Source organism: Lacerta agilis, chromosome 6 (assembly GCF_009819535.1).
Source record: "Lacerta agilis isolate rLacAgi1 chromosome 6, rLacAgi1.pri, whole genome shotgun sequence".
In the NCBI taxonomy this organism is placed as follows: Eukaryota; Metazoa; Chordata; class Lepidosauria; order Squamata; family Lacertidae; genus Lacerta; species Lacerta agilis.
In genome coordinates, this window is record NC_046317.1 from 49,029,453 (window position 1) to 49,050,564 (window position 21,112).

Below are 21,112 nucleotides of genomic sequence, written 5' to 3' on the forward strand. Positions count from 1 at the left end.
AAATATGGCTTGTACATCTGAGGGGAGGAAAGTAGTCAAGGCTACAGAGGACCATCCCAATGCAACCAGTTACACTTGTAACTGCATACTTTGAAGCTAATATGTATTATTATCCAAACACATTTCTATTTATTTCACACACCCACACAAACATGTTTTGCAAAGTATACATGGCTTCCATTTTGAGAAGGGGTAAACGAAGAACATATGAAGAACAGCTGTGAGCCTATCCCCTCACACCTATGCAATCTGCCAGATTCAATGGCTTATTTGTGTGTCAAAACTCCAGCTCAGCTGTGAGCATTGCGATTTCCCTTTGGGCAGCTGGCAGTTTTTAAATGTTTAAAACAGAACACATTCACAAAACAGTGCAAATTGCTTTGGGGATTGGGAAAACTTCTTGATGACTTCATGGAGTGCCAGTTCTGTAAGCTTCGGAAAAGAAAAGTACGTTTGGACTGAATACAGTAGTATTGCTTCCAAACTGGGTTCAGCAAATTAACTCCCAAGTATGAAAGCCAGACCTGAAATCCTACCAGTCATAGCTTCACAGTCATAAAGCAGACGTTAAACACGATTTTTTTTTAAAAAAAACAGCAGCTATTTACACAAATGAAGGCTGAATGCAATACAAAATCCCCCACTTGCCCAATGAGATTGTAGACATATATAAATACACAGACCAATGTAGATTATGGCATGGTAAGACATTATGGACAAGTGATGGAATTAAAAACTGCACTCTTCTCATCGTTCAATATGTGCAAGCATTCAGCTTGCTAGGTGGAATGATACACAGTCTCCATGTGTGGAACTTTTCCTGACACTCCTCCCCCAATTTTAGAGGACATGGGAGGAGCACATGGGGAGGAGAGTGCCCAGTTGCACAAGTCCCTGTGGAGGACTTCTGCTGATAGGGGCTGATGAGGTGGATCCAATTGCAGCTTCTTATTGCTGGTGCAATGCTCATGAACATACAAGAGAAAATAAAGGGAAGAATGCGAACAGGTGTTTGAGCCAACCCATGAACAAATAAGTTTAATAGTTTTCAGCAGACCATAGCTTTCTAGAAGCTCCACTGTCTCATCTACTTGAAGATGGACATACAGTAAACACAACAATATATGATACAACCCATCACAGCTGGATTAAAAAAATACACAAAATATAATACATAAAAATGGTTTTACAATGTGGACTGACAGAGCTCTAAAAAAGGTGACCATAACCCTGGTAAGCTTTACAAAGTCTTTAAAAAAATAAAACAGTACTTCATGTGAAATTCATAAATACATGGGATGTGGGGTGACATGAGACTTGGTGACTTGAATTTTGGGGTACCAGTATTATATCCAACTAAGAGAGATTTGTGAAGCTGGCATTTCTTTAGCCTTGCTGCCATTCTCTGAGGGACACCCAGGTGGGCAGTGGTTTGTAGGTCTATTTGCGCTCCCAGACTTGTGGCCAGTGTGCGGGGGATTCTACAAGCAGGAAAGCTGGGGAATAGATCTAACTACATGTTGCACTGAAAGCAAGAATGGTATGGCATGGAAGGACTGAAAAGGGGAAAGATGAGAAATGTAACATAGTCCAGTTTTGGAGGAGGTTTATTCCAAAGGCTCCAGCTGGGTTGACGATTGTGGATAAAATACAAGGAACAGTTTTTATATAAGAAAGTTGGGGTATAGGCAAGACTAAGGCTCTGCTCCACTTTCCCCATGTTGCACACTGAAGTCTCTGCCCCAGGGGTTTATATATGCCCTCTCTTTAAAAAGTATGTTTAGCAGAAAAGGGAATTCTATTGTACATAGGTTAAGGAGAACAGGGAAAGTTTTAACCTTAATTCCCAGAGTTTTTGATCTAGGAATGAAAATAAACATGCTACATATAAACTAGCCAGCTCTCCTCTCCTTACAGATGCAGAGGCTCTGGCTGTAATCATAAGCAATTCAACATCCTGCCTCTTTTAACTCTACCTCCTCCCACTGTAATAGCAATAACTGTTATTCAGTTCCAAGGATGCTGTACCTCTCCCCCCGCCCAATGCACAGGGGTCTCAGAAACGTACCTGAACTTCAAGCTGGCTTTTACAAAGTAGCCAGTTCTTCCTAAGAGAGAAAGAGTTGTGGCACTAGAGAGACCAGTTTGCCCAAGACATCACATACAGAGATGCATGGGACCATCAGCTTTGCCAAGGGCGATGAAGTAGGATTATCACATTGGAGGCAGGGCGTAGAGGAAGTGCTCACCTGAATTTAGATTACAACTGATTTTTAGAACTTTCTGCACCTGTTGCTCATCCCCCAAGAGTGCAACATGTGTTGCAAAATAAGGCACTGTTCCTGAGCAATTTGTGACTTGCTGCTCTACCAAACCAGTCCCCACGTACCATTCCCATTAGCGTTACCACCTCAGGGGTCCCACATAACACACAGAGGAGTATTCATTTCAACATTGTAGTGGAGTTTTCCAGAAGTTCTTGGGTGGCATCAATTAAAAACACTTCACAGGAAAAAAATTATTACATTAATTAAAAACGTCCTTCAAAAAGTTGGGAAACAATTCTGTCAGTTCTTCTCATGGTGTCACCTCTCAGCTGCGTGTTGTTGTACTCAAACGGCAATCCGAAGGCTCCTGGGAACATTCTTAGTCTGCGTTAGCCAGACTTAAGTTTGAGTTAGCCAAAGCCTTTGTACCTAATCCTTCCTCCAATCGAAACATGGGTGCTAAATCAACAATGCAGAGGTGATACAGGCCAGGCCTGAAGGAGAGGCCCAAGTCAGTTATGAAAAGCCAGACATCAAGACTTTACGAGGCATCTCCATTACATTATCTCCTACCTTCTAAGACAGACAATGGAGAAGGGAGCTCTAAATTTTAACCTGACCCTTATGTTCCAATGAAAGGCACCCAGCACTTCAGCATCACCACAATCTGTTTTTAACAGACTTTTTTTGCCTACAGCCAACATACCCTGAATTCCTAGCTCCCTTCCACTGTCTCTTTGGGAATCTCATTGCACAAATCTTGATACCACTATGAAAATGATGCTGGTGGTGAAATCTCTTCTTACAAATTGGGTCCGGTCCTACCATTAGGTAGAGTAAAATGGTCTCCTAAGGCAGCTGTGCTGAGGTGTCATGAAAATGGCAGAAACATGTGAAGTTACTATAGTATTTATTACCAGGGGTGGGACGATGCACCTGTGGGATTTTGTGCCTCAGGTACCAAAATAACTCAACCAGCCTTGAGAACTATGCACTGGGGGGTGGGGAGCATTTGCTGATCAGCCTCGGAGAGCAAAATGTATTGAGCCAACCTCCATTTAAAGCTATAGTCAAATACCCCAAGCATAAAAAAATGTAATTGCAAACTCAAGTCTGTGCATTCCAATTTCCTCGTAGAAGTGGAAACCTCAAATTCTCTCCTTGCTTGCAAATGGCTTTTCTTTTTCTTTTGCATTGTACTGCACCTTTTTCCAATGTTTTGAGGCTTCTCCATAGGAATCTCACCAGGCCCATGGCAGCATAGGGTGCAGATTAGTCTGAGTGGGTTGAGTAAGAGTATACCAAAGAAAGGATGGAGAAGCAAGGAGAATTTTTTTTTAAAAAAAAAATGAAAATCAACCAACTTAAAAGCAAACAAATCACCATGTGGCCAGGGAAAAGCTGAAGGACAAAACAGAAAAAGTTCAATGGTAAAAAAGAAAGGAAGGAAGGCACAAACATTACATTCTGTTAGTTCCTCTATTATTTAAAACTACAAACTAGCATTTAGACAAAGTATAGCTGAAACCTATGGGCCTGAGCCCTGGAGGTGCCATGTACAGTGAGGTTACTGATATCTTGGCACTGTTCATGTAACAGGATTCCTATAAGCACCAATTTAAATCACAAGCCCACTGTCTGAGTCTCCAAGCTTAAGGTATAGGGGCTCATGTTTATACTTAAACCCTACACAGAAACTTTCTTCAGCATTTCCAACAGCAAACAGTACAGCTTTCAAATGAAGAGGGATTCTGTATGACATATTGTACTTTGTTTCATCTTTCAGCACCTCCTTGGGTTTAGGCTGCCAGAATACGCAATTTTCGCTTTGGTTTTTTTAAAAAATAGCAGCCTCCACAAAGATGTCCTAGGTGGGAAGTACATAATCCAGAGGAAAGATTTGCATTGTGATATTTAGACCATGCCCTTTCCTGGATGACTACCACAGATGAACAGAGAAGCAGAAGGGAAATTAATACCTTACCAGAACAATGCCCAGGCAGCAAGAACTTTGGTCTAAGCTTATCCCATGCTGTTTTTGACATGGCAGATGTAATAATAATAATAATAATGCTCCATTGAGAGCTGGTTAAAAATCCCATACAAATTCAGATTTCCCCCCCCCAAGTTACTCAACCTTGGCGAGCCCTAATATTTTTCCAGTCATCTCATTGCTCACCTAGAGTCAGCCTGCTTATTTGCAACCCGCCTCATCTATGATTTCCTGAATTGCTCTCCTCCAGCTGAGCACCCCTCCTTCCTTTTAATACATACTCTAACCTTTTAACATCCCACAGACAGGTATCTTTAAGGCTCTCCATTCCTTGTTGGCGCACGCACACACACGATCCTGCAACCCTGCTCCTGTCTATTATCCAAACATCTGGGACATGGGTGTAAAATCGCCACATTCATGCCATAATCAACTCCTGGCGCCCTCCCACCACCACCGTATCTTGCAATAGAAAATGCCCAGGAAAACGTTGGAACAAAATCGTTTTCTTGCAATTAACCCATGGGTGGCATGGGTGCCACATGACGCAAGCCGCCAATTCCCTGTGCTGGCTCTGCACGCAGCCTGCATCAAGAGATGGAAGAAAACTCTTCATCTTCTTTGTCGGTGTCTCAAACAGAGTGGGATCGGTCACATAAACAAGGCAGCATCTGATTCCCCCATCCCTTCCCAGAACAGACATCCTTAGCAGCCCTCACAGGACACTTTTCTCTAAATGAAACCACCCAGGTTTCGAGGACAAATTGGCATGGGATATATAGGCACATCCAGGTATTAGGAAGTAGATGCTGTTCTAGTGTTGTGTGACGGGAGAGATATCCAGAGGTACCAGGCCTTGGCGCCAATGTCTCCTGAAATACTGATGACCGAGCCCCCAGGAACAGTCCTCCTTGCTGCCTCCAGATACAGCTCTCCTTCCGCTATATGCTTTCCTGTCATGCTTTTCTTTTCTGCTTGTTTTTTTTCTTTTTAAAAAAATTGTTCCTAAGTAGAAAACATCTGTGATTGTGATACAGTCTTTTTGGCATTGCTTTTTGTGTGTGTGTGTTGTGTGTTCATTTTTTCAAAAGACTTGCGTCAAGGCATCCTATTCGGGTGGCTTCTCTGACAGGACTTCTTCTCTTCTTCCTCAAATTGCCCGGTCACCCCAAAGGGGCCTCTAGTCTTTGACCAACTTGTACACATGATGCTGGGCTCCGTGCTCGCTGGTGGATACCTCAAAAACAAAGGCTATGCAGAGCAAGGTTTCCTGGGTATCTCTGTTGGTAACAACCTGAGGGAAGAAGAACAAACACATACTGTGAGATATGGGAAGATGGACTGGGAAAGTCAGACACTGAGACCAGAGAAACTGCATAGTTTTTTTAAGCTGGGTTCCTATAGTATGAGCTCTCATACTGTATTTTGTACTCAGGTACAGAAGCTGAGTACTTTATTTCTTTCGAAAATTACTGCATCCCACTATTCAGTGGAAAAAGGAGTCCCAGAGTGGCTTGCACATCACATCATTGACACAAAATGAAAATGAGATTTGAGAGGGAGGTGGAAATTACAACAGCAGCAAAGAGCTTGTGTCCATAGCCACCGTCTCTTAAAACATGGAAGCAGAAGATTAATCCTTTCCCTGTTGCAATTTAAATACACACATCACAATCAACAAGCACAATACAGATGCAGTTATCTGCACCCAAGTACAAAATAAAGTATGAGAAATTGCTCCCCCTTTCAACATGTGTGTTTATTATTTTGACCTTTACTTTCACCATCTATCCACTTGATTTCAGTAGGACTTACTTGCTGAAATACAAAATCTCAAAAATCAAAGCCACAATTCTAAAGATAGGGGTGGTTTAAGATTTAAGCAGTAACTTTTAACGGATTGCCTATAACCTGCCAAGTGGTGAAGATAACGTTACCACTCTTCTGTACCTGAGAATGAACCTAAGACACGGGTAAAATTAACCTCCTCTCTACTTGCAAGGATGAGACAGATGCCCATTGATCAAATAAAAATATTCTGAAGGGGGGGGGGGAATTAAGGACTGCAGCAAGTTACTCAACTGAGCCAACACATATAATGGATGGCAGGACAGCACTTTAAATGAGGAACAGACTACATGAGCTTGCCCTTGCCAAAGAATCTCATATGTGCTGAACAAAATATTTTCCTCATAAGAAATGTCTTCATGACAAGCCATTGCCTTCTTGAAAGAAGCAGATGATGAGCATGACATTGAAAGGTAGAACAAAAAACAACAGGAGGAAAGGAATGCAATTGTTATTCTGGTTGGATCCTTGTTACTGGCATCCATCTGTCTTGGGGGACAATGGAAGAGTGTGCCTAAAGTCAAACCATTGGAGAGATACAGCACCTGCTTGTAGCTGTAGGGGAGAGAGAGGTTTTATTACAAGTGGGGCAGATGAAGGTGTATGCTTTTGCTGCTACAGGCCCAGATTTAGTCATACTTAGGGGTAAACTCATTGAAACCAATGACCTAACTTGTACAATTTATTTCAATGGGTTTTTACTCCAAGTATGACCAAATCTGAAACTATCCAGTTGGTTTCTTCAGCCATGAAAAGCCTACTATGAACATCTAGACCATAGCTGTCAACTTTTCCGAATAGGATTCCTCGCAAGAAAAGGGTCTATGATCTAGACAGAAATTACTCCTTGCACCAACTGGAAAGGATTCAGAATAGAAGGAAAATGTTATTTACCTGCAGGATGGTGAAATTCTCCAGGACGCTGTTCATCATGTATTTTTCTGGGAGGTGTTTCAGTTTATGGATAAAGTTGATCATATACTCGCACATGGGGGACCGATGGATTCGGTACACACACCGTCCATTCTCCATCCGGGCAAATTCCGTCTGCAGAAAAAGCATCAATAAGGTATAGACCCTAACAAAGAAGCTACTGAAGGTGCAATAATTATTGTGTATAGAATGGCATTCAAGCTGGGAGATGGCACACCCTAATTATCCTTAATTAAGCAGCAGGGGGAAAGGAAGAGAGGACTATACTGGCATTGTGATAACGAATACATTGCTACTTATTACACATTTACTTTTAGCACTTAAAAGAGTCTCAAAGCACTTTCCCCTTGGGCTGTACATTCTTCCCAATAACTTAACTTCCAGTCCCACGTTAACTGCTATGCTCTTCACCCACTCTGCAACATTCCCTTCCTGCTGGTACCACACCCAAAGGAAGCGCAGGACTCACCTCCACCTTCTCGACTACTTGCTTTCCGAAGGAGCACACTTTAGTGGAGACTGTGATGGTCATGTTTTCTGCACTGCTATACTGACTGCTTACGCCGTAAAAAGCACCAGGACCATCCTGAATGGTGCTGTTCAGATCCGCCTAGAGCAAGGGCAGGAAGGAGGTGTTATAAATCAAATACGGATTGTGGTTTTCTGCTTGGGGTGTGGAGGTCTCTGACCCAAGAGTTCCGGGATGCATTCACTGAGGGGAGCGAAGATGCCAACAGAGAAGTGTATTCATGGTGATATTGCTAATTATTGACATAAGTATTTACAAATAGCAAGCTGCTTTCTAACCCTTATCTCATTCATCCACACTGCCACTCTTTGCTGTTATGCCCATTTTGTAGATGCGAGAATGGAGGTTCATGGTGACTCGCCCAAAGTCCACAGCTGAGCTGGAATTTGAAATGAAGTCTCACAAGCATTCCACGCTGGACCACATTTGCTCACATATTTTTAGCTAAGGGCTGAGAAGACGAACTGAAAGTGCTTAGTGTGGGACTACAACAGCTTTTAAGATTTGGCAGCAGGGGAGAGTGACAGCTTTTAGGCAATATTAAGTCACAGTTCCAAAGGAGGCTCAAACCAGGCTGAATGCCACAGAGTGGCATAAAAAAATTCAGATGGTAGAGCAAAGCCAATGTAAAACACCAGCTGGTCTTGCAGTATGTGCTATGGGAACCTGAATGTGTTCAGAGGAGGGCAACCAAGATGATAAAGGATCTGGAAACTAAGCCTTATGAGGAGCGCTTGAAGAAGCTGGGTATGTTTAGCCTGGAAAAGAGGAGACTGGGAGGAGATATGATAGCCATCTTCAAATATCTTAAGGGCTGTCAAATGGAAGAGAAAACATGCTTGTTTTCTCTTGCTCTGGTGGGTAGAACTCAAACCAGTAAGAGCTGTTTGGCAGTGGAACAGACTCCCACAAGAGGTGGTGGACTCTCCTTCCTTGGATGTTTTTAAGTAGAGGTTGGGTGGCCATCTGTCTTTCTTTTGCTGAGATTCCTGCATTGCAGTTGGTTGAACTAGATGACCCTTGGGGGTTCCTTCCAACTCTAAGAGTCTATGATTTTATGAACATTTGTGAGAGAAAAATACCATGGCATTGCTTAGACATTAAAACAGGCTATTGAATGTAGCTCTTTTTCTAAGGGAAGAACACTTTCCCCCCCAGACCCCTTCACAATTTCATTTCATTTCATTTTTAATATTCCTTGGGCTCTTCCACCAACATGCCTGGGTCAAGCCTGATTAGCATATAAAACCAGGCAAAACCACATCAAACATGTGACTGTCCAATGCTGTGTGGAGAGTCTGAGGCCAGAAAGCATTCCCCCTCCCATCCACATTCAGATAGGAGAATAACGTGACCATGATCCTCTGGTCTAATTTCCTTAGCCGCCTTGTCCGATGAAGAAGTGCCCAATATTGGCTTTTTCAGAGGTATTGTTTGGCGTCAGGCTGCATGATTCTTACCCAGAACTTGACCAGGAAAAAGGAGTTCTGGGGCCCCCTCTCATAGAGCTCCTTCAGGCCACCTTTCTTCTCAGGGAACTTGTCGTAGATCTGGCGGATGTCCACTGCCTCCAGCAGCGGGTCACTGTACGAGGGGTTCGTCTGTCCAATGTGCACAAAGAGGTGCTTGCTATACTGTAGGGTGGGGAACACAAGATGCAAAAAATGTGGAAGCGGAAGGTAGCATTCTCCACTACAAAAATTCAGCCATGACAAAGGGAATTAGATACTCCTGCTGACACTGCACTGCAAAATTCAAAACTCAGCTGCCTTATTGCCAGCTACCACCATCCAGACCAGGAGCAGCCAACGTGATGCTCTCCAGATGTTGTTGAGCTCCAACTTCCAACAGCTCAGGCCAGCATGGGTAATAACCAGAGTTGATGGAAGTTGCATGGCATTGGCGACTCCAGCCTAGACAAAAGGGCTGTAAAAATACAGCCAACGTGATGTGTGTCTACATTACACAAAACAGCACAGGGAGACCAGAGCTTGAGTCTCTGGCACCATTTATTACATGGGGCTGGTAAGTGAATGCCAGGCTTTATGCAGGTCAGAAAAGAGGGCAGTTTTCTGCAGAGACCCAATGCACTGTAAGAGCTGAAAAACACTGTTGCCACCAGCTCCTGCAGCGCCAAACATTTCCCCCCTAAGAGTTACCGTTTCAGGGTCACGCTGCACTTCCATAAACGCTGAATACTCAAGGAGCCGCAGTTTGGTGGAGGCGATGGTGCGGTCCTGCCAGACTGGCACAGCCGAGGCAGCAGGTGGGAGAGGAGCCAGGGGCTCGTAGCCTGGGGAAAAAGAAAGTGTTGCCACATTTTTGAGCACTGTAGGGGGAGGTTTCAGCTGCAGAGGACAACCTTTTAATGCTCCCCCATCTAGCCTAGTTGCCCATCCTTCCAAGAAGCAAAGGACTATTTCCTTCCTTATTGCCCAGACGGCAGTTACAATGCAACAAGAGTCTCTGAAATTGTAATGATTCAAATTTCATTTTTAAGCATTTCATATTTGTAATAGCTCTGGGATGCCCATGCATTTAGAAGATGGAAGAACTGAAATGGATTAATTTTTCCCTGAACGTTAAGCAAGACTGTTTGTAAACAAAAAAGGTAAAATTCCAGATGAAGCAAAGAGGAATGAAGCAGACTGTACTCCCTAGATAAGATACAATTTAAAACTTCCAAGTACTACAGCAATCCAGGAAGCTACCCTTCTACTACCATGGAGGTGTCTTTAGAGCAGAGCTTTCCAAACTTTTCATGTTGGTGACACAGTTTTTAGACATGCATCATTTCACGAAACAGTGATTTGGTTTTACTAACAAACCGGAAGTTATACCAACCCCTTTCCAGCCCTAGGAGGAGCGCGGGGACCATTCGCGCAACACACCCACACACTGCAGTGGACACAGTAACGTGTCGTGACACAGAGTTTAGAAAGCTCTGCTTTAGAGCATCAAGAAGATCACTGGACAGGACAGATGGGCTTCCTGATTCACTGCATCATTTCCTGCTACAAAAATTGTCTTCCATCTACACAATCCATCTCACAGATGACATTCTGTGGGTAATATGAAGGGATCAAAGGGCAGCATAGAGACTAGTTAAAATATAAAAGGCTTTGCTCAAATAATTAAATGAAAAATATCATTTATTGAGTCAATTTTTTAAAAAAACCTGGAAGCAGCTAAGGTGTAAAAAGGGGCATTTATTTATATTTTATTGCAGTGCTTTTGTCATATTTTCTTGCAAGCAAAATGTGACCATGGTTGGGAAGACAAGGCGGTCCATGATAACTCTGCTTTCATCTCCATCATACAGAAACATCCTAGGCAAACATGAAGGTAGAATCCCTCTCACTCAAAGCAGGCGAGATGATGGAAAACCCATGAGCAGATCCTCGTCTTTTCTTTTTGAAAAGCTTAGCAAGTGCCACAGAAGGGGGCTGAATTAGGCCAGCAACAGTAAGGCCTCTTCACTGCACTGTTTCCCCACAATCTAAATTGCACCCCGAAAGCTCTACGTGGGTGGGGAGAACATACAGGTACCATCACCGCTAATGGCAGGATGGTAAGAATCAACCCTTTGGAACAGACAATAAGGCATTCAGTTTCTATGAATGAAATCAAAGAGATCCACCATCATGGCTGAGCCAAGAAAAAAGTTCAAGCTCTCAGTGAGGTCCTGAGGAAACAGCTAGAACTGTGTGTATGAATAAACAGGATTGGCTGCTGGTAGTGACAGGGGAGCCAAGAAAATGTTGTGAGGCAGAGCATCAGTTAGTTGGAGAAACAAAATCACTTACTGGCTAGTGATGGAGGCATGGGTGGCTGGATGGGGTAGGCTGGTTGTGCAAAAGGTTTAATGCTGAAAAACAAAATAGTGTTAAGTATGTTAGTCAGAATGTCAAATTGTTAATGTTCCTGTTATCTGCGTACACCCTAAGTTACTCCAAGGGCAGATGTCTTGCAGAAATCATCAAGGTAACTATGGTGGCCTCTCATATATATATATACAGCCATCAGCCATGACAGGGCTCCCCCTCATTTGCCTTCCCCAATATTTCAGAAAAAGAGCAGTCTATCTGCAGGCCTAATGTAACCAACCCTTAGGAACCTGACCAACAAACATTCCACTATATTATTTATTTTTATTTTAAAATAAAAATATTTTATTTATAATTATTTCATAAAATTTATACACAACTAGATTTTGTAAGCTGCTTTGAGGTTTCCTATGAAGAATAACAAATATATTTAGGAGTTTCTGGATACCCAAAGTAAATAATTACTTTAAGAGGGTTTATGGGACTGCAGTTTCTAGTGCATTTTATTATGGCTACGTGAGCAGTGAAGCATCCCCACCGGAGATGCTGACTTAGCAAAATAAAGGAAGGGCAATTTGTGTACATGTTTCGCATGCAGAAGGTACCAGGTTCAATCCCTCAAATCTCAAGATACCAGCTGGGAGAATCCTTCAAACCCTGACAATATACAGTTGAGTAAATGTTTATTTGAAACACCAACATGCCACCACCCCCATGATGAATATTGCGTGTAATGTCAAAAATCTACCACATCAGATAAATAAGTATTTTTTAAAAAAAATAAAAATTATTAAAGATTTTCTTGATTTACAAAGGTATGTGTAATGTCTCTCTCTTATTTTTCCCATGTAACATTTTTACAAATCAATTTCATTTGTTGAGACATTAGGAAGAAAAGGGGGAAAGAGGTGGGTGGGATGAGGGAATGGGTGGGGTGGGGTGACGATGATTCTATTTGTAGGGTACATGTAGGGTTTGGTGTCAGCGTTGTTTGTGCAGGTTCTTTGTTGTTTGCTTGTGCTCCTTTGGTGGTAAGAGAGGTTAGTGTTGGTGTAAGGTGATTGTACATTTGTGGTTGGCTGTGGTGGTCTTTGGTTTCCTGTGTGAGTGGGGTGGATGAGTGTTTTTGATCAGGTTAGCCATATTGATTTCTATGTTGTCAGTAGATGTTTGTCATTGTCTTGTTGGGCTGTGTGTGTGATGAAGGGGAGCCATACCAGGGTGAAGGCGTTTTCTTCTATTTGTCCCTGTGTCAGTTTCAGCTTATTGGTTAGTTTTTCTAGTAGGGCTGTTTCCCATACTACTTGGTACCATTGGTCCATGCTTACTCCTGACAAGTCTCTTCAGTGTCTGGTTATGATGTTTCTAGCTGCTGAGAGTAGATGGGTTATAAGTTCTTTGTGGTGTAAGTGGGCATTGTTGATGCGTGGGCAGGCGCTTTCAGCCCTGGCTTATTGCGGATCACTGGGGGAGCGTTTCACGGTTCCCCCAATTGATTCACTGGGTGCCCACAGTTCAGCACTCGTAGTGGCGTTAGCGGCGGCGATCCTGGTGGTCCGGGAGCCTGCCAGGCAGCGCAGTTAATGCTGGCTGCCTTCAGGAGCTCTGTGGCACTGTGGCGGTCGCCATATTGCTTCACCGGAAGTCCAGATAAATAAATCTTGATCTGAACTCTCCGATTTCCCCCCCAGTGTGGCCCTATATGGAGGAGCTTTCAAATAAATGATTTCCCTACATGAGACTTGAATTGGAGCAATCCCCACATGCAATTATGCATACCTGATTCGACCCTATGGAAGAATATGAACATAGCAGTTTAGAAATGGAGGCATAAGTGATCAAGTTGTTTGAGAGAGAGAGAGAAGGAGAGATTTTCCACAATGTGGCATCGATTTCTGTGGAACAATTCAGAAATGCTATGCAAGTACCCTCCCCTAACTGCTAAGCCTTGTAATTCTCCACCAAACTAACAATTGCTTTTCACTTACTCCTGAGAAGGTCCAGACTGTCCTGGGATAGGCCCACTCCAAAACTGAGGAAATAAAAAAAGGAACACAGAAAACATTGTTATGCATATTCCTACCATCTGACTTCACAGCTACTGTTGTTCAGGCTCATCAAAGTTGTTTAAGGGGTTTTATTGTTACAGAATGGCAACGGCGAGTCAGTTTTTTTAGAATAGGGTGGAAATACCACGACACAGCTGGGAGTTTCACACCAAGTCAGTACATGTCCTCCATTCTCCTGTGAGCCACTAAGGGGAAAGGATGGGTCATCCTTTATTTGCTAATATTTGCTAATATTTGGTGGTGGTGCTGATGGCATGTGGAGATAGGAAGAATTAGGGCAGGAATGCAGAACCTATGGTTTTTCCAGATGTTGTTGGATTACAACTCCCATCTTCTTTGACCATTGGCCATGCTAGCCGAGTCTCAAAGGAGTTTAACAACAACCGGAGAACCACTCCCATAAGTGACAGTGAAAGGAGCAGGTGTTGGAGGAAGAGCATGAGTTAGGTTTTCTTTCTTTCTCTTTTTAAGTAAACTGGGCAAAAATGGAGACAGGGTGTGGAATACGTAAATTACGCTTACAATGTTTGATCCAAACTAAGCCTATTGGGTCAGGAACACAACAACAGATAAGTAAATAAATAAATATACTCTCTGGAACCATCTCTGCGTTAGTCACCCAGCCCTATAAGAGAAGCTGCTGTCTTGCAGAAGCATCGACTCCATGCCGTCCTTCTGGGCCTGACCTTGCTAACCAGGCAGGAAAAGTGTTGGAACATCCCTTACCCTGGGAGCAGCGGAGAAGACAGCCTGAGGGAGTGGAGGAGGGGGGCTGAGCTTGTTCTGCAGGACACTGGCAGATACGATCTGTGCTGACGACATGGAAGCCATACTCTGCAGAGCCTTGTCCTTTGAGACCTGATCCTTGAAAACAGGACAGAAGAGGAGAAGCAGAAGGGAGAGTTACTAACACTGGCCTTGATGGCCCACTAAAGACAAGTTAATGAGGGACAGTGAGCCACTTTACACATGTGTTAGCTGCATTCAGACTTATCAAAACATACTAGCGGTGAACCATTCAAGCAAGCTGTTTTATGCCCCTTCCCCTCCCCCCCCAGCTCATTTTTCCAGGGATCTTACTAGTCATAGATTTAAAAAATCCTTTAGAGCAGTGCAACAAGTCTGTAGATCAAAGGAGGAGAACACAAGCACACATTTAAGGTGCTGATGTTTAACCAGTTTTGTGTCCAAAGTCTCCAAAAGATGCTCATCTCAGCTATTAATTTTGCACTTCCAGCACCCCTGCACCTCATCTGCACTCTCCAATACTTTTCCTGGGCGATACCCTATCCATGGGGATTTATTAATTTAAAAGCTGTATGGCCCCTCCTTCACCAGTATAGATACCAAGGCAGCACACAGCATACAACAAAATTAAACACTCAGCATAAGGATAAAGACAATCACCAAGTAGAGAACACTTAATGGGGCAGAAACAAGACTGAAGTGCACTTACCAAGTTCATAGCCTGTGTGAAGAGGAGGGAGGAAAGAAAAGAAATATGGTTAGTGCCTCTGCTGTCATAATGGGCATTGCGGGGGGGGGGGGGGGAGTTTGCATAATCCATAACAGGTATCAATAATGGGACTTCAAAGCAAAATAGGATGTCAGACTTCATTTTGTAAACAAACTACTGGTACATCTGTCCCAGGCTGCTTTCTAATGCAGCCTGTTTTACTGAATCCACATGATGATCTGGGGCACGTGGCACAATGGGAATGAGGAAGAAAGGAATGGATGGTATGAGGCTTATCTCAATAGGTAACTTCTTCAACTTTACAAATCAAGGAAGATGTGCAGGAAGTGAGAACAGACCGCCCTGTTCTGTGGTTCTCCAAATCTGATGCAGGTCTGGGCACTGACGGCAACATTCTTTTATAGATTGCAGAGTTACTAGTGCAAACAATGCACTAGATCTGGTCACTGCACTCTCCTGCCTGCAGACCTATACAAAATAAACAGTGTGTTGCTGTATATGGACAAGCTTAGGCTTCTTTAGTTGCATGCACATAACTCTCAGAGTAGTGCAAGAGGAGTAAAAAGTACCTAGGTGGTTAAATGATTCTTCAGTATATGTGAGGGGCTAATTTGCACAGTCCTAAGCCTGGATGTAGATAAATGGACCAACAGATCTTTTCCAGTTTTCTCAGTTTACCTTTGGCTCTCCCGTTAAAGACTCAAGGTGCTAAACTGGACCTGCATACTACCCATTTGCCCAGTCTTCTGGCATTGCAGAAGGTCGGAGGCAGAGTGGTTCAGCGATACAGGACAAAACTTATGGGCTTAAAAGGTCCTCTCAAATAGATCTGCAACAACAGTACTGCAAGGACAAAGTTGGGAAACCTATTTTCTGAGCACTCCCTTGCCCTAGTCAGATACTAGTGGCAATACCACTGATGACTGCTTGCATTTCTGTTCAGATATGCCTTAAATTAAAAGGTTTTATGTGCTTCTAGGTTTGTGCCTGTCAGCTGTAGGCTTAGGGGGCAAGATACATTCGCTCCTCCCCTTCTTAACAAATGAGACCATAACAATATAATCATTTTTAAAAACTCAACAACACTGCCATGGGCATTCTTTGAATATTTGACAAAATCTTGCCATAATCTAACAAGCATCAGTTGACTAGCATGCCAGCCCTAACTCTCAGGCAATGTATTGTCTGTCTTTTGTGGAAGACATGCTATTGACTAGAATTAAGATATATGTAAAAGTGTTCTAGTTACATCTGGTCATCATATAATGTGTGCTACTGACTACAAGGACAGATCCTTATAAAAGGATATTTTCCTCCATTCCATGCTGTTCTTCAACTGTGAGAGTTTTTTATTAAGCTGAACTGAATTTTGGGTGTGGGCCACTATGTGCACACAATTTAATCTTCTTATAAACCAGCCAATTATTTTCTTAGTTTGGGGTAGAGGACTGAGGGCGCGGTGGGAGGGACGACACACTATTTATGAGTTTTCCCAACCTGATAATGGCAGCTCCTGCTTTGTGGACTCTAGAAAAGGAAGGGAGAGTATTTTGGACTAAATAAATTTGAACAGCTGAAAAGACTGGAATTTCTAGGTACTTTCCGATGCATAGGCCAAACCACAAGAATAGACAAGAGAACCAGAATCAGTTCAAAATACCCTTCAACCACTAACCCTTCATTAAGACCCCCTCCCCCCTCAAAAACCCAAATCACAATACACGGAACACACAGAGGAAAGGGTAATAGGAAAGGTTAGCCAATCTCCAGTTACAGAAGAAAGAAGGAAAGAAAAGCCAACCACAGAAAGAAAGGCAATCACAGGATAAAAGCTCTCCAGTTTTATCCCTGCTCAACTTCCTTGGCTCCTGGTCCCATGTTCTTGCTCCAAGTATCCTGAATCAGCAAGAGCAGGCCTATGAAGGAAGACACTCATCTCTGGTTCTGTGCATCTCCATCCTAATTGCCTTGTACCATTGCACTGGCCAACTTAGCCAAATATCCTTCCCAGGTAATGAAGATTGTTGGCCATATAGACTGGAAGTATGACAGAGACACTGATTGCACAATTTCGTATGCCTGCTATATGAGCCTCAACTGCATAAAGCCATCAGAATTTGTACATACAAATTGTTTGAAAAACAATTTTTAAAAACCTGCTCTAGAGCTCCAACGCTACCTAGAAAATCTTAATGCTACAAAGTGGTAGACAGTGAAGTAGCACAGCAGAAGGAAATGGCTTCTTCTGTTGAATGGAAACAGAAGGAGAAGGGTGTTCCGTCCTATGCCTCTACTGGGAGGTACCCTTCCACTCAGTTGTTGCTCAGCAGAAGTGGCTGCTTAATACCACGACTGCACATTTCATGAGCCACCATGGATCCTACCCGGCTTCTCTGATTTAGGCAAGGTTCCAGTTCCTATAACAACAATGGAGCACTTACATGGATATACCAAGATGGCAGGTGGACTGTGGAGAACTCTAGAAGTTTTCCTTGCTATGTCACCACCTGAAGGCTCCAATTGTGACTGGAAATGCACTCTCCAAGCTAACCAGGGAAAGCACTGGGCTGTTTAGAGGTGGCTTGTCCTTGCCAGATCCTGTCATGCAGAAGTGCTCTATCGCTTTTTCCTTCTGATTCTCTCTCTCACCTCAGCGGCATTCTGAAAATTATCAGGTCCCAGGAACAAAGGGAGGGGAGCAAAGACACAACAAGGGGGGAAAAAAGAGTGGCAACCACAGAGCGCAGCATGTTAGTTGCCAGCATGGCCATGGCTCAAAAGGTGGGAAAGCCGGGGAAGCGCGTACCTTCAGCTTCGACTGAATCTCACGAGATTTCCGTCTGGCTAGAACCTGCAAGTGGCTAGAGACCTGCAGAGAGAAAAGCAGAAGGAGAGGGGGGAAAAACAGCAGAGCCGTCAACCAGAGGAAAGGAGAGGAAGGAGAGGGGGCTGCCCATGCTCACACACCACGGATGCATGGGCAGGGTCTCCAACGTACCTTAATGCCAACCTGGTACTCTCGCACCTTCTTCCGAGCTAGAACCTGTATGTGGCTGGACACCTACGCCCCGCCAAGTCATTCAAAAAGGAAAACACAAACAGAATGAAGACATGATCCCAAATTGTTTTGCGTGACAAGAGTGCTTCAAGCACCTAGTTGGGGACACGGACACACACACACACACACACACACACAGTCAAACAGGCCTCCTAAGCCATGTGAGGTTCCAGAGGAGAAGAATCTGTACTCAGGATGAATGACAGTTAATACAGACTAGAATGATATGGTTAACCTCTCAACTGGAGGAAATTGCTACAGACCCACTGAATGCTATGGACCTGTGCATAGTGTGCTATATTTGGGGATTTTATCCTTTGCAAATAGCATTTAATAGCGTAGCTTACTCTCATGAGAATTCTATGCACTACTGATCATCGTGTCTTTAGGAACCATTCATGCTTCAGTCTATGAGCCATTCCCAACATGTTTTGCTGATCCAGATCTGTACCCACATGACTCCTCTCCATAGCCATGTAAATACAGATGCACTTCTTCAGTTCTCCTAACTGAATTGATACACAACCCAGGATATCAAGCATAGAAAACAGTTTCCACCCAAGGTCTCAAAAACCTAAGTGCACAGTCTCCTGGTTCTTAAATATTTTTCAGCTCTTCATTCAGAGAGCAAGACAGAGGTAAGTAAGTGTTAGAGTGGAATTATAAGCACCACCAGCTTTTCACAGAAGATTAATCATATCTTCTCCTGCCTTAGAAGATGTTAAACATCAAGGGACTCAAACAAGCATGAAATGAACCTCAGTATTGCCACTAAATTAAGCAAACAGAACCACAAGTCTACCTATTGTGATCCCTCTAGAACAACATGCCACCGCCTTACACAGACACTTTTTACCACTGACCACTAAGCAATAATATATGGCAGTGTTTTTATGCATCCAAGGCTTTGAGAGCAGAAATTGTCTATTGGACATGTGACCATGGCTCTGAGAGCTGTATGAACATTTTGGGTAGAAACCCACTTTCTTTGGGGTTTAAACCTGACTCCAGAAATAATATTCAAAGGTATCACAAGACAAAGCTCTTTGTTACCAAAATATAAATCAGAATCTTGCATATGCTCCACAGAAAGGAGATTTGACAAATCTGAGGACTATATGAGAAGACCCAAGACTACACCAACTATTTGTCTATGTTAGAGACAAACATTGGTGTTTCCTTGCTGTGCAGGCCTGTTGTCTACTTTAATTGCCTTTGGGTGGATTTAGTTTTATATCAGAGCACTGTTCCAATGATTTAGCATTACTAGTCACATGCAGTGAGTCAAACAATAGAATAAAGACAAGTTAAGTCTACTTTCTTTCACAATGGAAGCTATGCATGCTTTGCCATTGAAAAGGACAACTCTCATTTGCAAAAACATTTCTTAGAGTGTGCTACCAGCAAGTCTGAGCTAGGGGCAGCCTTCACAAACCTTGTGTCATCCAGATATTTTGGGCTACTGGCTAGTCCAAAACATCTGGAGAGCACTGAGTTGGCAAAGGCTTCCCTAGATTCACCATAAAGTGTTAGGACTGCAAACCTTGAAGCAGAGGCAAGAATGACTGTATTTATGCATAGCTCCTCTAAGTTTAATTCCATAAGACTACTGCCTGGTAAAATCAGTGCAGACATGGACCTGATATTTCCAACTTTGCCCTAATGAAGGAAACAAAGAAAGGGGAGCTGATGGATTTTAGAAGGTTTCATCCCTCCCAACAATGACTTTCATTAACATACCAAAGAAAGTGGTGCAGCAATCAAACTGCTAGCACATTTGCTAAGCTAAGCAAGATCTGGTATGGTATCAAACTGGATGGGGGACTGCGTGTTGAGATTCCTGCATTGCAGGGGGTTGGACTAGATGACTCTTGGGGTCCTTTCCAAGTTTTATTTGATAACATAAATACATTACAAGTAGCTAATGAGAACTAGGAGTTCCAGAAGGAATTCTACGCTTGCCCACACTGATGTCTAAGCACCCTGAGCTTCTCTTACATGTTTGTGGGGAGGCCAAGATACAAGGAACAACTCTTTGGCCATGCCTTTGGTTGCTGTGCCAATTGTTCATCTGAGTATTTAAGAACAAGCCAGCATACCGGGTACATCCCACCAGGAGGCAGTCCTAGAGTTACATGAGAGTGTGTTTCCCACGCCTTTTGGAAAGATGTTACGGATAAGCCTTTGGTCTGACACACTCTCAACTGCTCCCTGAATTCTGAGATTACAAATTCTGCAACCATTTAATGGATTGCAGAGCAGGAATTACAAAAAAGAGGGACACCTGCCATTGCTACAAAAAAGGAGTGCCTTCATGAGGATTCTGTCAGGTTCCAGGCAAAGTCTTTGGCTGTGTTTGCACATCACGCTAAGCCAAACTACGGCTTAGTGCGAATGTGCAAACATGCTGGCTCCTGGCAAGCGGATCACATTCACTTTGCTCCTCACCAGGCTTTTTAGGTCTTAAAAGTATTGTCCAAACCTGGGGTCATGGTTAAGGTCTACCATTCTTAACCACATTCTGTAGCCAAGGTTTGTCCTGTGGTTACAAGCTGTGGTTAAAGAAGAAATACTTTAGACCAGGGACGTCCAACTCCCAAGAGACTGTGATCTACTCACAGAATAAAGTGATTTACCCCTTTTGGGGTGGGTTCAGATCAAAGTTGTTAAGCTATTCTAGGGAGGAAGCTCAAAGCTGTTTTTTTTTGGGGGGGGGGGTTTCAGGTCGAAATTGCTGAGCTTTTTTTAAGGAGGAAAGACAAAGTTGTTAACCTTTTTTTAGAGGGACACGTCAAAAATGTTTAGGGAAGGGGAAAGTCGCTCACCAGTAGATTGTTCAGGAAACAAACGGCTTCACACCGAAAACTCTTCCATTCTAGCGATCATGCACGAATGGAGGACAGGGCATACAGGGTGTTTCAGCCCAAGGGCTGTATTTGCTCTTGGCCAGCCTTTCAATAACTGTATGCCAGCAGTGGCTGTGACAAAGGTTGTTGCTGCCACCTCATTCCTTCTCTCTCCCTCTCCTACTCTCTCTGCCCCACCCCTAACACAGCATCAAGACCAGTAATGGTGGTTGTGGAGTTAACTTGATGGAGGACAACCCGAACA

The 21,112-nt window shown here is 43.3% G+C and overlaps 1 protein-coding gene across 12 annotated transcripts in view; it reads right to left on the reverse strand.

Moving 5' to 3' along the window:
- Nucleotides 1–4,112: 4,112 nt before the first annotated feature.
- The window catches only part of TEAD3 (TEA domain transcription factor 3), an 85,504-nt gene continuing 68,504 nt past the window's right edge, over nt 4,113–21,112 (reverse strand). For 3 of the 12 annotated variants that reach the window (XM_033152523.1, XM_033152522.1, XM_033152524.1), the window contains exons 4-15: nt 17,942–18,004; nt 17,750–17,812; nt 16,441–16,470; nt 14,923–14,934; nt 14,193–14,330; nt 13,386–13,429; nt 11,377–11,438; nt 9,730–9,863; nt 9,031–9,204; nt 7,511–7,651; nt 7,003–7,155; nt 4,113–5,554 (exon numbers count right to left, since the gene is read on the reverse strand). In XM_033152523.1, the coding sequence (XP_033008414.1) occupies nt 5,441–5,554; nt 7,003–7,155; nt 7,511–7,651; nt 9,031–9,204; nt 9,730–9,863; nt 11,377–11,438; nt 13,386–13,429; nt 14,193–14,330; nt 14,923–14,934; nt 16,441–16,470; nt 17,750–17,812; nt 17,942–18,004 (1,128 nt within the window). In that variant the 3' untranslated portion in view covers nt 4,113–5,440. The remainder of the gene's footprint in view (nt 5,555–7,002; nt 7,156–7,510; nt 7,652–9,030; nt 9,205–9,729; nt 9,864–11,376; nt 11,439–13,385; nt 13,430–14,192; nt 14,331–14,922; nt 14,935–16,440; nt 16,471–17,749; nt 17,813–17,941; nt 18,005–21,112) is intronic. The other 9 variants (XM_033152525.1, XM_033152527.1, XM_033152529.1 and 6 more) reach the window with 9 other exon arrangements.